Source organism: Ranitomeya variabilis, chromosome 4, assembly GCF_051348905.1.
Source record: "Ranitomeya variabilis isolate aRanVar5 chromosome 4, aRanVar5.hap1, whole genome shotgun sequence".
NCBI classification, from domain to species: Eukaryota; Metazoa; Chordata; class Amphibia; order Anura; family Dendrobatidae; genus Ranitomeya; species Ranitomeya variabilis.
In genome coordinates this window covers 740,291,234-740,307,572 of record NC_135235.1, presented here as the reverse complement: position 1 = coordinate 740,307,572, position 16,339 = coordinate 740,291,234, and the positions used below count along the sequence as shown (strand labels likewise).

Below are 16,339 nucleotides of genomic sequence, written 5' to 3'. Positions count from 1 at the left end.
AAGAGGAACCAGCAAACCATACAGCGAAGGATCAGTCAGAGAGATAGGAGGAGAACCAAGAGAGAACGGTGTCCTTGATGCCGATGGAGCGGAGCATAGTGAGGAGGAGCTGATGATCCACAGTGTCGAATGCTGCGGAGAGATCCAAAAGAATTAGCATGGAGTAGTGACCATTAGATTTAGCTGTTAGTAGGTCATTAGAGACTTTAGTGAGGGCAGTTTCAGTAGAGTGTAAAGAGCGGAAGCCAGATTGAAGAGGGTCGAGAAGAGAGTTATCTGAGAGATAGCGGGTAAGACGGGAGTGGACCAGGCGTTCCAGGAGTTTAGAGATGAAGGGAAGATTAGAGACAGAGATATATATATATATATTATATTGTACAGACCAAAAGTTTGGACACACCTTCTCATTTAAAGATTTTTCTTTATTTTCATGACTATAAAAATTGTAAATTCACACTGAAGGCATCAAAACTATGAATTAACACATGTGGAATTATATACTTAACAAAAAAGTGTGAAACAACTGAAAATATATGTCTTATATTCTTGGCTCTACAAAGTAGCCACCTTTTGCTTTGACGACTGCTTTGCACACTCTTGGCGTTCTCTTGATGAGCTTCAAGAGGTAGTCACCGGAAATGGTCTTCCAACAATCTTGAAAGTGTTCCCAGAGATGCTTAGCACTTGTTGGCCCTTTTGCCTTCACTCTGCGGTCCAGCTCACCCCAAACCATCTCGTTTGGGTTCAGGTCTGGTGACTGTGGAGGCCAGGTCATCTGGCGTAGCACCCCATCACTCTCCCTCTTGGTCAAATAGCCCTTACACAGCCTGGAGGTGTGTTTGGGGTCATTGTCCTGTTGAAAAATAAATGATGGTCCAACTAAATGCAAACCGGATGGAATAGCATGCCGCTGCAAGATGCTGTGGTAGCTATGCTGGTTCAGTATGCCTTCAATTTTGAATAAATCCCCAACAGTGTCACCAGCAAAGCACCCCTCACACCATCACACCTCCTCCTCCTTGCTTCACGGTGGGAACCAGGCATGTAGAGTCCATCCGCTCACCTTTTCTGCGTCGCACAAAGACACGGTGGTTGGAACCAAAGATCTCAAATTTGGACTCATCAGACCAAAGCACAGATTTCCACTGGTCTAATGTCCATTCCTTGTGTTCGTTAGCCCAAACAAGTCTCTTCTGCTTGTTGCCTGTCCTTAGCAGTGGTTTCCTAGCAGCTATTTTACCATGAAGGCCTACTGCACAAAGTCTCCTCTTAACAGTTGTTGTAGAGATGTGTCTGCTGCTAGAACTATGTGTGGCATTGACCTGGTCTCTAATCTGAGCTGCTGTTAAACTGCGATTTCTGAGGCGAGGCTGGTGACTCGGATAAACTTATCCTCAGAAGCAGAGGTGACTCTTGGTCTTCCTTTCCTGAGGTGGTCCTCATGTGAGCCAGTTTCTTTGTAGTGCTTGATGGTTTTTGCCACTGTACTTGGGGACACTTTCAAAGTTTTCCAAATTTTTCAGACTGACTGACCTTCATTTCTTAACGCCTTAATCCCATATGATGTACTATCTCGTCGAGGTGGGGTGGGCCTTAATTCCCACCGACGGGATAGTACGTTATATGCGATCGGCCGCACTCACGGGGGGAGCGCGGCCGGGTGTCAGCTGACTATCTGCTCAGTGCAGGCGCCGGTAAGCCAGGAGCGCTGTAAGTCAGATCGCTGATCTGACAGAGTGCTGTGCAAACTGTCAGATCAGCGATCTGTGATGTTCCCCCCTGGGACAAAGTAAAAAAAGTAAAAAAAAAAAAAAAATCCTAAATAAAGAAAAAATATATATATTTATTCCCATAAATACATTTCTTTATCTAAATAAAAAAAAATAAAAGTACACATATTTAGTATCGCCGCGTCCGTAACGACCCAACCTATAAAACTGTCCCACAAGTTAACCCCTTCAGTGAACACCGTAAAAAAAATTTAAAAAAGAGGCAGAAAACAACGCTTTATTATCATACCGGCGAACAAAAAGTGGAATAACACGCGATCAAAAAGACAGATATAAATAACCGTGGTACCGCTGAAAACGTCATCTTGTCCCGCAAAAAACGAGCCGCCATACAGCATCATCAGCAAAAAAATAAAAGTTATAGTTTTCAGAATAAAGTGATGCCAAAATAATTTTTTTTATAAAATAGTTTTTATAGTATAAAAGCGCCAAAACATAAAAAAATGATATAAATGAGGTATCGCTGTAATCGTACTGACCCGAAGAATAAAACTGCTATATCAATTTTACCAAACGTGGAACGATATAAACGCCCCCCAAAAGAAATTCATGAATAGCTGGTTTTTGGTCATTCTGCCTCACAAAAATCGGAATAAAAAGCGATCAAAAAATGTAACGTGTCCGAAAATGTTACCAATAAAAACGTCAACTTGTCCCGCAAAAATCAAGACCTCACATGACTCTGTGGACCAAAATATGGAAAAATTATAGGTCTCAAAATGTGGAGATGCAAAAACTTTTTTGCTATAAAAAGCGTCTTTTAGTGTGTGACAGCTGCCAATCATAAAAATCCGCTATAAAAAAACGCTATAAAAGTAAATCAAACCCTCCATCACCCCCTTAGTTAGGGAAAAATAATAAAATTAAAAAAATGTATTTATTTCCATTTTCCCATTAGGGTTAGGGTTGGGGCTAAGGTTAGGGTTGGGGCTAAAGTTAGGGTTGGGGCTAAGGTTAGGGTTGGGGCTGAAGTTAGGGTTAGGGTTTAGGGATTACATTTACGGTTGGGTTTAGGGTTGGGATTAGAGTTAGGGGTGTGTCAGGGTTAGGGGTGTCGTTAGGGTTACCATTGGGATTAGGGTTAAGAGTGTGTTTTGATTAGGGTTGATTTCAGTTAGAATTGGGGAGTTTCCACTGTTCAGGCACATCAGGGGCTCTCCAAACGCGACATGGCGTCTGATCTCAATTCCAGCCAATTCTGCGTTGAAAAAGTAAAACAGTGCTCCTTCCCTTCCGAGCTCTCCCGTGCGCCCAAACAGGGGTTTACCCCAACATATGGGGTATCAGCGTACTTGGGACAAATTGGACAACAACTTTTGGGGTCCAAGTTCTCTTTTTACCCTTGGGAAAATAAAAATTTGGGGGGCTAAAAATCATTTTTGTGGGGAAAAAAAAAGATTTTTATTTTCACGGCTCTGCGTTGTAAACTGTAGTGAAACACTTGGGGGTTCAAAGTTCTCACAACACATCTAGATAAGTTCCTTGGGAGGTCTAGTTTCCAAAATGGTGTCACTTGTGGGGGGTTTCTACTGTTTAGGTGCATCAGGGGCTCTGCAAATGCAACGTGACGCCTGCAGACCAATCCATCTAAGTCTGCATTCCAAATGGCGCTCCTTCCCTTCCGAGCTCTGCCATGCGCCAAACGGTGGTTGCCCCCCACATATGGGGTATCAGCGTACTCAGGACAAATTGGACAACAACTTTTGGGGTCCAATTTATCCTGTTACCCTTGTGAAAATACAAAACTGGAGGATAAAAAATCTATTTTGTGAAAAAAAAAAAAATACTTTTTATTTTCACGGCTGTGCGTTATAAACTGTAGTGAAACACTTGGGGGTTCAAACCTCTCAAAACACATCTAGATAAGTTCCTTAAGGGGTCTACTTTCCAAAATGGTGTCACTTGTGGGGGGTTTCAATGTTTAGGCACATCAGGGGCTCTCCAAACGCAACATGGTGTCCCATCTCAATTCCAGTCAATTTTGCATTGAAAAGTCAAATGGCGCTCCTTCCCTTCCGAGCTCTGCCATGCACCCAAACAGTGGTTTACCCCCACATATGGGGTATCAGCGTACTCAGGACAAATTGTACAACAACTTTTCGGGTCCATTTTCTCCTGTTACCCTTGGTAAAATAAAACAAATTGGAGCTGAAATAAATTTTGTGTGAAAAAAAGTTAAATGTTCATTTTTATTTAAACATTCCAAAAATTCCTGTGAAACACCTGAAGGGTTAATAAACTTCTTGAATGTGGTTTTGAGCACCTTGAGGGGTGCAGTTTTTCGAATGGTGTCACACTTGGGTATTTTTTATCATATAGACCCCTGAAAATGACTTCAAATGAGATGTGGTCCCTAAAAAAAAAAATGGTGTTGTAAAAATGAGAAATTGCTGGTCAACTTTTAACCCTTATAACTCCCTAACAAAAAAAAATGTTGGTTCCAAAATTGTGCTGATGTAAAGTAGACATGTGGGAAATGTTACCTATTAAGTATTTTGTGTGACATATCTCTGTGATTTAAGGGCATAAAAATTCAAAGTTGGAAAATTGCGAAATTTTCAACATTTTCACCAAATTTCCGTTTTTTTTCACAAATAAACGCAAGTTATATCGAAGAAATTTTACCACTATCATGAAGTAAAATATGTCTCGAGAAAACACTGTCAGAATCGCCAAGATCCGTTGACGCATTCCAGAGTTATAACCTCATAAAGGGACAGTGGTCAGAATTGTAAAAATCGGCCCGGTCATTAACGTGCAAACCACCCTCGGGGCTTAAGGGGTTAAAGTAATGATGACCACTCGTTTTCTTAGCTGCTTTTTTCTTGCCACAATACAAATTCTAAGTCTATCCAGTAGGACTATCAGCTGTGTATCCACCAGACTTCTGCTCAACACAACTGATGGTCCCAACCCCATTTACACTGTGTTACAAATTATTATGCACAAAGAGTTTAGGAGTGATAAGGTTAGAATTTTTTTGTTTGTCATTTAAACTCATTGATGGTGATGTGTGTCTGGGCTCTTTATATCACTGAAAGCAATTGCAGATACCTGTGCAAATTAGTTTGGCAGGTGTGTCCAAATAAAGGCAAGACTACTTAAGAAGGCTGTTCCAGATTTTTAAGCAGCCTACATTTTTTTGCCAAAATGGGAAAGAAAAAGGATGTGTCGGCTGCTGAGAAGCAACAAATTGTGGATATTTAGGTCAAGGCATGACTACAATCAACATTGCCAAGACACTTCATCGTGATCATCGCACAATCAAGAAGTATGTAGCTGATTCCCAGCACACACGTGTGCGTGCTGATAAGGAAAAATTGAGGACTCTTTCCAACAGTCAATTGCGTAAGGTTAAAAGAGCAGCTGCAAAAATGCCTTGTCATAGCAGCAGACAAGTTTTTGAAGCTGCTGGTGCCTCCAACGTCCCCAGAACCACAAGATGCAGGGTCCTTCAGAGGTTTGCAGCTGTGCGTAAGCCATCCTGTCGACCACCTCTATCCACTGCACACAAACAGAAACGGCTCCAGTGGGCCAAATGATACATGAAGACTGACTTCCAAACTGTTTTGTTCACCGATGAGTGCCGTGCAAGGCTCGATGGTCCAGATGGATGGAGTGGAGGATGGCTGGTTGATGGACACCCCATGAAAACATGGCTAAGGCGCCAACAAGGAGGAGGTGTAGTAATGTTTTGGGCTGGAGTCATGGGGAGAGAGATTGTCGGCCCCTTTATGATCCCTGAAGGGGTAAAGATGAACTCCATAATCTATGTGGAGTTTCTAAAACAACACTTCCTGCCATGGTTCAAGAGGAAGAACCGTGCTTTCCACAGTAAGATCATTTTCATGCATGATAATGCACCGTCTCATGCTGCAAAAAACACATCTGCATCTCTGGCTGCTATGGGCATAAAAGAGGACAAACTTATGGTGTGGTCACCATCTTCCCCTGACCTCAACCCCATTGAGAACCTCTGGAGTATCATCAAAAGGAGTGTCTAAGATGGCGGGAGGCAGTTCACATCTAAGCAACAGCTTTGGGAGGGTCTTCTGTCCACATGCAAAACAATTGAAGCAGAAACCATCCAAAAACTGACAAATTCAATGGACGAGAGAGTTCAGAAGCTTCTTTCGAACAAGGGGTCCTATGTGCAAATGTAACATCACCTAGAATAAAGTTTTCACTTGAAAACTGTTTGATTTCATTTTGTAATATGCTTATAACTTCACAATTGACCATTTTTTTTGTTCAAAATAATAATAAAAAAGGTTGAAAACTCTGCTGTGCATAATCATTTGGAACATGCATTTTGAGTGTTAATTTTTTTTTAAAAGATACTGTTTTCATAGGGAGTTTGTTCCAAAACATTGCAATTATACTAGAATAGTAGATGACTGGAAAATAACAATGACTGCAATTCAGATAGGTAATTTAGAGAACATATGAGGAAATATTATTTGCATAATAATTTGGAACACCGTGTATGAGGCAAGCAGGGTGGATTTGATTTAAATCTAACTGATTTAAATCACGATTTAAATCACGATTTAAATCACTAGTCAGTAAGGCTTGATTTAAATCAAAGTTTCTACCTAAACTAGTTCTTGCTACTTTAACATGCAAGTAGATGAAGATTTTTAGAATCACTTTTTATATTACTTTTTTCTTCCCAGTTTAATGGGTTAATCATTCATATTTGGACACCACTGTTCTGTTGTACTTAGGAAGGAGAAAAATAATCCTGACCTTAATAACAATTTAAATAGATTTATTCAACTGAAACAATAACAACATTACAGCATAAGTTATTTGCGTAAACAAACATCCATGTTTGTTAACTAATTTGGCTAAACAAAATATATATATATTTTAAGAAACTTAGACTGTCAGCCCAGCCGACACATGAAAAACTTAAATACTACTGTTCCTGCTGTCCGCTGTAGCTCACTTGTCGTCATCTTCATCATCATCTTCTTCTTTGTTCCTATTCATAATCTGGAAAAGAAAAACAAGCTTTCCTGCTTTATTGGGTCCCAACCGATTTCTCAATTTAGAATGAATGAGTCCAAAGGAAGAGAATATTCTTTGAACGCCTGCAGAAGAAGCTACTGCTGTTAAAAGTGAAATCATTACTCGAACAGTCTCTAAATCCAAGCGCTTAAGTGACTTCCACCAGTTTACTGGTGTGACCTTCCTTAAAATATCTTCAGCAAACATATATTTCTTGAATGGTTCCCCCTTAGCTCTGAAGTTTATTATAGTTGGCATTAAAGATGGATGATTGCTGGATACCCATGTCATAGCTAACTCCTCTTCCTCAGCACTTAGGTTTTGACCCTGATATTGGATATTGACAATATTTGCCAAAAAATGAGCTGGAGTCAGTGCTTGTCCCATTCGTTTGTTTACAGCTTGTAATTTAATTCTGTCCATGTGTAGTTCTGTTTTTAAGTGTTCACTCAGTTCCTTCCAAATTTCAACAGCATCCGCAATAAAACAGCTATTTTTCTGTATTTTGTTTAAAGTTTGAGAGATGGGTTTCAGGAAGCTCAGCATATGTTCAACATTTCTCTTAAGCCCAATGTTGATGATTTTGGCCGTGACAGTGCCATCTATTTTATCTCGATTTTCTTCACAAAGTGTCATCAAAATAATAGGCCAGTTTTTGATATACTGCTCAAAACAGTCCACCACAGAGTTCCATCTAACATCTTGTGGGAGCGTTAGCTTGGTTCCACCCATCCTTTTCAGAGCTGCTGCAGCAAAATGATTATTACGGAAGTATTTAGCAATTTCAACAACATTAGCCTTTATTTCTGGAACACTTAAGTCTTTGGCTAAGAGGTGCAGCAAATGAGCACTGCAACCATATGTTATTAGCAGCTTTGTATTCCCTCCCTGCTCTTCTAAATCTCTTCTCATCTTGGATACGTTTGCAGCATTGTCAGTGACCAAACTGCGTACTAGACATTTGAATTTTTGTTCACATGTCGTTATAGCTTTTTACTGCCACTTCTTGTAAGTATTCTGCTGTGTGTGCATTTCCTGACGTATCAGTTGTTTGTGCAAGGAAGACTTTACCTTCTTCTGTTGTTATACAAGCAAATACAATAGGATCATTGTGGACATTACTCCACCCATCAATACTTAGGTTAACAATTTTACCCTCCAGAGCTGTTGCACATTGCTCCATTTCTCTGTCATACACTTGATCCAGTAGTTTCCCTGCAACATCAGCTCTGCTGGGTGGACTGTTGTGAATTTGGATTCTGGGCTCCCCCGGTGGCTACTGGTGGAATTGAACTGGTGTCTTCATCTTCTCTGTTCACCTGTTCCCATCAAGATGTGGGAGTCGCTATATAACCTTGCTGCTCTGTTAGTTGCTTGCCGGTCAACAATGTTATCAGAAGCCTCTCTGTGCTTGTTCCTGCTCCTAGACAACTACTAGATAAGTTGGACTCTTGTCCATGTTTGTTTTTGCATTTTTGTTCCAGTTCACAGCTGTAGTTTCGTTACTGTGTCTGGAAAGCTCTTGTGAACAGGAATTGCCACTCTGGTGTTATGAGTTAATGCCAGAGTTTTAAAGTAATTTCTGGATGGTGTTTTTGATAGGGTTTTCAGCTGACCATGAAAGTGTCCTTTCTGTCTTCTGCTATGTAGTAAGTGGACCTCAAATTTGCTAAACCTATTTTCATACTACGTTTGTTATTTCATCTCAACTCACCGCCAATACATGTGGGGGGCCTCTGTCTCCTTTCGGGGTATTTCTCTAGAGGTGAGCTAGGACTAATATTTTCCTCTGCTAGTTTTATTTAGTCCTCCGGCTGGTGCTGGGCATCTAGAATCAACGTAGGCATGCTACCCGGCCACTGCTAGTTGTGCGTTAGGTTTAGTTCATGGTCAGCTCAGTTCCCATCTTCCAAGAGCTAGTTCCTATATATGCTTATGCTATGTTCTCTTGCCATTGAGATCATGACAGTGGACTGTATCCTGGTCTCAGTGTCTGAACCATATTAATGAAATGTGGGTTCTCAGTCAGACGGAAAGAAGAGTTCGTTGCATAAATAAACTGGGCAATTTTTTCATCAATCAACTCTTTTTCTAATCTGCTAGTTCTTATCACAAACCTATCTATGGTGGTTCCAGGAGGTAAAGGAATTTTCTTCCTTTTGGGTGATGGTGATATGTGGGTGTCTGATGATGATGCTGCTGCTAATGAAGCACTATCCTGGATGGATAACTCTGAAACTGTAGAACAGGATGATGGTGATCTTGGAGGTGGATAGTTTCCAGAATCCATGAATTCCCCTAAACAAAAAAAGTCAATGCTGTTATTTTATTGTTTATACAATTTCTGCTTATTGTACACAACACATCACTGCCCCTGCTGTTGTGAAATTGGATTTTGGGCTCCCCCGGTGGCCACTGGTGGAATTGAACTGGTGTGCATCATCCTCTCTGTTCACCTGTTTCCATCAGTATGTGGGAGTCGCTATTTAGCCTTGCTCCTCTGTCACTTCCATGCCGGTCAACATTGTAATCAGAAGCCTTTCTGTGCATGTTCCTGCTGCTAGACAACTCCCAGCTAAGTTGGACTTTAGTCCTTGTTTGTTTTTGCATTTTGTTCCAGTTCACAGCTGTAGTTTCGTTTCTGTGTCTGGAAAGCTCTTGTGATCTGAAATTGCCACTCTGATGTTATGAGTTAATACTAGAGTCTTAAAGTAATTTCAGGATGGTATTTTGATAGGGTTTTCAGCTGACCATGAAAGTGCCCTTTCTGTCTTCCTGCTATCTAGTAAGCGGACCTCAATTTTGCTAAACCTATTTTCATACTACGTTTGTCATTTCATCTAAAATCACCGCCAATATTTGTGGGGGCCTCTGTCTGCCTTTCGGGGAAATTTCTCTAGAGGTGAGCCAGGACTATATTTTCCTCTGCCAGGATTAGTTAGTCCTCCGGCCGGCGCTGGGCGTCTAGGGATAAAACGCAGGCTACGCTACCCGGCTACTGTTAGTTGTGCGGCAGGTTTAGTTCATGGTCAGTTTAGTTTCCATCCTTCCAAGAGCTAGTTCTTATGTTTGCTGGGCTATGTTCTCTTGCCATTGAGAACCATAACACCCTGCCCCAAAAGGAATATTTGTTTTTCTTCATAACTGTACCAAATGACAGTAACATGCAGTAATAATAAGAAATATAATTTTTCTCACACATGACAGTTCAGTCTTTAGAAATAGGATTCAATAAAAATGTTTACCAACCTGAAGATCCTGCCTGTTCAGAAGTGTTTTTTTGGTCATCTTCATCACCGCACTTCTCATGATGTTGCCTCATTCGCGCCACCAGGCCTTGCATCTCTTTGTTGCATCGTTTGCATTTTGCACGCATGCCTGCCTTACCGATAGGCGAAGGAGCTTCATTAAAATATTCCCAAACTGGGTCTCTTTTACGGCCTGCTGCCATTATAAGGAAAGAATGTAATAAACCTCAGATCGTATCGTACACACAAACAGATCCAGACTTGTCTGTCTGTGGCTATGCTGCAGTATTGTGCTCTAAGTTTCACTTTCATTTTCTTGTCTGCTTGCCCTTCCTCCTCCTCACACTTAGATTCACATTCTTCTTGTGTTGTGCAGATCTATTCCACTCCAAACAATCAGAAACATATTGTCTAACTTCTTGGACTTGGCACTGAAGGGGTTGATTCTGTATTCATAGGTTTGTAGAACAATAGGATTAAGGTCTTTTTCTCAACTCCGTTCATGTTGTAACATTTTTGCCGTGAAGAAGAGGCTGGGACCTCTGCGGAGTCAAATTCAGTTTTGAGAACTTAAGTAAAGCGAGCGTCTGTGATAATATAGGAGAGAAACTGCCCACTAATCCTACAGAAACCTCTGGAAGAGCATGGCATTGTGAATGTTACACATATACAGCCTTTATTCTACTGAGTTAAACAACTCAGCTTTATCTCATGATGGAAGAACCTTTGGATGGTAAAATATTTTCCTCAAAAAGCAGTTTATTGAAAAAAATTCGATTTAAATTAAAAAAAAATCCGATTTTTTTGATTTTTTTTTTTTAAAAAACATTGATTTTTATCCACCCTGGAGGCAAGAAATCCCACTTATTAAACCTGACAGGGCACACCTGTGAAGTGAAAACCATTTCTGGTGACATCAAAGCAAAAGGTGGCTGCTTTGAAGAACCAAGAATATAAGACATATTTTCAGTTGTTTCACACTTTTTTGTTAAGTATATAATTCCACATGTGTTAATTAATAGTTTTGATGCCTTCATTGTGAATTTACAATTTTCATAGTCATGAAAATACAGAAAAATCTTTAAATGAGAAGGTGTGTCCAAACTTTTCGTCTGTACTGTATAATATGTGTATGTGTATTCAAGTATATTTCCATGGAAGAATATGTGTAAATAACAGAGCAATTCTCTATGTCAAAGTTTGTATTAAAATCGTATTGCAATCGAATAGCAATTACATGGCATTTGGATGTCAGTTGGATGCTAGGTGTGAAAAATCGGATTGTACTCGCATGAAAATCACATGGCACTTGCATGACACTAGTCCTACTTTTCTGGACTGAAATCTCCACTTTGCACTGACGAGCGGCAGTACCCGAAATGATCCCCATCAAACGCCTCTCTCAGCCAAACCAGATCTCCACTTAGCACTGATGAGGGGCAGTACCCCGAAACACAGTGTCTGCAAATTGAGATTCTGGTTTGTCTTTTATCCTAAGTCACGTGACAACGCTCGTTAAAGGGTCGACATTGACTTTTAGGATTGCTACTTCCAATAGGTGGCACTAGAGTTCTAGTCCTCTTCCTCTCTGAAGAGACAATTTGCAGATTTCCCAGAGGAGCTTTGCGGTTTTAAGTCTCCTCACCTCGACATGCTTAACATGTCACTCTCCGCAAGGAGAAACGATACTTTTTAGATCCTGGACTGAAATCAGAACTTTTTTCATGGTAATGAGTACAAGTCCTTAACATCTAATCCCCTGAAGCCATTGTCCCCTGTAAACAAACAAAAATAAAAGACAACAATATCTCTCACTTGTCCAACGTTGAAAGAATCGAGTTACCAAGGCTGTAATCCATCTGTGTGACATTTGCTCATAATAATAATAATAATATTATAATAATCTTTATATAGCGCCAACATGTTCCACACGCTTTACACTTCAACAGTTCATATACAGCAATCATAACAAAGTTAATGATAATACAATAATTAATGAAAAGATATTGACGACCCTGCCCATAAGAGCTTACAATCTACAATGTAGTGAGAGAGGGGCTTATTTGCAATGATGGTCCAGCCATCTTGAGGAATTGGGATAAATAAAAGTTGGATGAGCTAGTCACCAGCCAATATTTGTAGTGCTTTTGGGTGCGATGGAGTTTGAAAGAGGGTTATGAGGCAACCGCTCCCGCTGAAGAGCAGGGGAAAATGACTCCCTGCAGCGAGAGCGGGCCTATGAACTGTGCTGACTTCAGTGAGATCATTGCAGTTCACCGTGAGAAATCAGGGTTCAATGAGTCATACTCCCCAGCTTTTCAACGAGATCGGTGGCCTCAGGCCACCTCTTATGCTGATGAGCAAATGTCACACAGATGAATTATGTCGTGGGACACTTTAAATTCTTTCAACTTTGGACAGGTGGGGGATATTGTTGTTTTCATTTTTGTTTCAGGGAATTAGGTGTTAAGGTGAGTATAATGTGTTTTTTTTTTTATACTTAATTTTACTCAATGTAGACAGCGGGGGTTGAATACAACGCTCAACATTGTCCCCTGCTCACACTGATCAAAAGCAGAGCAGGGTACAATGATGTGAGCGGTCTTCAAAACCCGGAGCCAGGGATCAGCGCCAACAGTACCTCTGATTCCCAGGTGACGGTAATTGTCACACCGATGACCCACTGATGTCATCTGTGGGTCATCAGGTTGCGAGACGTTTTGCGGACCGTGCTGCTGCTAAAAATAGTCATGTCAGCGTTTCTTGCCCACAGACACACGGTCCGTGGAACACACTGACGTGTGCAGATCCATTAATTTGAATGGGTCTATGTTTTGAAGTGTCTCCAGTATGTATGAAAACTGTCACCACATACCGGAGACATTGACGTGTGAAGACGGCCTTAAGCGGGTACTCCCATTTTCAAGATTCTATCCCAAAATATAGTAAGTGTAATAATAGCAAATACCTTCAATTAGAAATGTGGTATAATTTTGCTTATTCTCTGTCGCTTACCCCATGTCCAGGGCATTGCAGTAGCTTAGGTATGGTTAGGTTATGACCACTAGCAACTGACAGTCACTATATGAGTGGTAGTAACCATGGATACCTAAGCTAATGCAATGCCCTGCATATGGGGTGAGCAACATAGCGAGTCAGAAGAACTGTACTATATATTTCCTAATATTATTATTACACCTACTACATATTGGGATAGTTGATCAGAGATGGGAATACCCCTTTAAGATTCTTACATGTTTTTATGGTGTATATTTGTATCTGTTGCTATAGATTGTAATGGAATAAAGCTTACTTTTAATCCTCCCTTTATTACTTCAAACTTTTCTACGTTTGTGTATTATATTTGTCAATTGTACTTTAGAGGTTCAGTACAATGGGATTTGTGAACAGGTGGCTCACCACTGTCTTAGGTTATAGTATCATTATACTTTGAGTTGTATAGAATTATGAATATAGAAATGATGTAAAATATAAGGCACTGATATTGAAAAAATAAAAATCCATTTTATTCTTGGCAGATGACTGTGGTGTCAAACCGGATACCTATGAAAAGCATGCCATTATTCCAACTATACCTCTAGCCCTTCAGAGCAAAAATCAATCATCGGAGCTTTTTCAGTCAGTCACCTATTTGGATTCATCAGAGACTGTTAAGCAGAATGAAAGCCACAAAAGTGATGTTGAACATCAAATAATTCCCACAGCCAAGAAACCATTTTCCTGTTCAGAATGTGGGAAATATTTTAAACATAAATCTAAACTGCTTACACATGAGAGAATTCACACAGGAGAAAAGCCATTTTCATGTTCAGAATGTGGGAAAAGTTTTATCCAGAGATCAAATCTTCTTAAACATCAAAGAAGTCACACAGGAGAGAAACCATATTCATGTATAGAATGTGGGCAATGTTTTAACAGTAAGTCAAATTTGCTTAGACATTACAGAAGTCATACAGGGGAGAAGCCTTTTTCATGTTCAGAATGTGGGAAATGTTTTACCAAGAAACCAGATCTTGTTAGCCATCAAAGAATTCATGCAGGTGAGAAGCCATATTCATGTCCAGAATGTGGGAATTGTTTCAACCATAAGTCACATTTTCTTAAACATTGCAGAATTCATACAGGGGAGAAGCCGTATTCATGTTCAGAATGTGGGAAAAGTTTTATCCAGAGATCAAATCTTCTTAAACATCAAAGAAGTCACACAGGAGAGAAACCATATCCATGTAATGAATGTGGGAAATGTTTTATCCAGAGATCAAATCTTCTTCGACATCAAAGAATCCACACAGGAGAGAAGCCATATTCATGTCCAGAATGTGGCAAATGTTATAGTACGAGTTCAAAACTTGTTGCACATCAGAGAACTCACACAGGCTAGAAACAATTCTTTATGTTAAGATTGTAGGAAATGTTATTCCTGGAAATCATATCTTCTTCATCATCTAAAAACTCATGTAGACTGAAGGAAATAATCAATAAAGGAATCAGACAGTAGAGTTATATTTAGTTGACAAATGGGTGAAACAGGATATACCAGTATTGTAAGCACAAAGGGGCTTTTGCTGGAGGTAGGTGTCAATCTTGGAACCTTAAGGTACCGTTACACTAAACAACTTACCTACGATACGACCTGGCCGTGATCGTTGGTAAGTCGTGTGGTCGCTGCGGAGCTGTCACACAGACAGCTCTCTCCAGCGACCAACGATCAGGGGAACGACTTCGGCATCGTTGAAACTGTCTTCAACGTTGCCGAAGTCCCCCTGCAGCACCCAGTAACCAGGGTAAACATCGGGTTACTAAGTGCAGGGCCGCGCTTAGTAACCCGATATTTACACTGGTTACCATTGTTAAAGTAAAAAAAAAAAACAGTACATACTCACATTCTGATGTCTGTCACGTCCGCTGGCGTCCACATGGTTAAAACTGCTTTTGGCAGGAGCGCTGCTAATATGCACGCGCTGCTGCCGAGAGCTTCCCTGCACTAAATGTGTCAGCGCCGGCAGGCAGCGGTGACGTCACCGCTGTGCTCTGCTTTACGGCCGGCACTGACACATTCAGTGCAGGGAAGCTCTCGGCAGCAGCGCGGCATTAGCAAACGCTCCTGCCGAAAGCAGTTTTAACCCTGTGGACGCCGGGGGACGTGACAGACATCAGAATGTGAGTATGTACTGTTTTTTTTTTTTTTTAACTTTTACAATGCTAACCAGGGTAAATATCGGGTTACTAAGCGCGGCCCTGCGCTTAGTAACCCGATATTTACCCTGGTTACCATTGTAAAACATTGCTGGCATCGTTGCTTTTGCTGTCAAACACGACGATACATGCCGATCTGACGACCAAATAAAGTTCTGGACTTCTAGCTCCGACCAGCGATATCACAGCAGGATCCAGATCGCTGCTGCGTGTCAAACACAACGAGATCGCTATCCAGGACGCTGCAACGTCACGGATCGCTGTCGTTCTCGTTGTAAAGTCGCTCAGTGTGACGGTACCTTTAGCTCCTGGATTCTCAGCTTAGAGGGGAGATAGCAAATGGTCTGTACTAGAAAGAATATCTCCTATTGTCCATGTGGGAAGAGACAGGTATTTGAAAGGGCTCATTGTTAATTTGTAGACACCATTATTTAACCCCTTCCCTACTTGCGCTGCATATACAGTACAGACCAAAAGTTTGGACACACCTTCTCATCTAAAGATTTTTCTGTATTTTCATGACTGAAAATTGTAGATTCACACAGAAGGCATCAAAACTATGAATTAACACATGTGGCATTATATACTTAACAAAAAAGTGTGAAACAGAAAATATGTCTTATATTGTAGGTTCTTCAAAGTAGCCACCTTTTGTTTTGATGACTTCTTTGCACACTCTTGGCATTGTCTTGATGAGCTTCAAGAGGTAGTCACCGGGAATGGTTTTCACTTCACAGGTGCGCCCTGTCAGGTTTAATAAGTGGGATTTCTTGCCTTATAAATGGGGTTGGGACCATCAGTTGTGTTGAGCAGAAGTCTGGTGGATACACAGCTGATACTCCTACTGAGTAGACTGTTAGCTGCTTTTTTCTTGCCATAATACAACTTCTAAGTAAAGAAAAACGAGTGGCCATCATTACTTTAAGAAATTAAGGTCAGTCAGTCCGAAAAATTGTGAAAACTTTGAAAGTGTCCCCAAGTGCAGTGGCAAAAACCATCAAGCGCTACAAAGAAACTGGCTCACATGAGCACTGCCCCAGGAATGGAAGACCAAGAGTCACCTCTGCTTCT

At 40.8% G+C, this 16,339-nt stretch overlaps 3 protein-coding genes across 3 annotated transcripts in view; all 3 read left to right on the top strand.

Moving 5' to 3' along the window:
* Positions 1-16,339, top strand: part of LOC143768015 (uncharacterized) — a 611,009-nt gene that overhangs the window by 180,547 nt on the left and 414,123 nt on the right. The window lies entirely within an intron of this gene.
* Positions 1-16,339, top strand: part of LOC143768029 (uncharacterized) — a 788,341-nt gene that overhangs the window by 488,513 nt on the left and 283,489 nt on the right. The window lies entirely within an intron of this gene.
* LOC143768022 (uncharacterized) overlaps positions 1-16,339 on the top strand; it is a 209,043-nt gene that overhangs the window by 69,011 nt on the left and 123,693 nt on the right. Inside the window, exon 6 of the mRNA XM_077256667.1 lies at positions 13,591-14,877. Within this exon, the coding sequence (XP_077112782.1) occupies positions 13,591-14,453 (863 nt within the window). The 3' untranslated portion in view covers positions 14,454-14,877. Of the gene's footprint in view, positions 1-13,590 lie in introns of the transcript that reaches the window.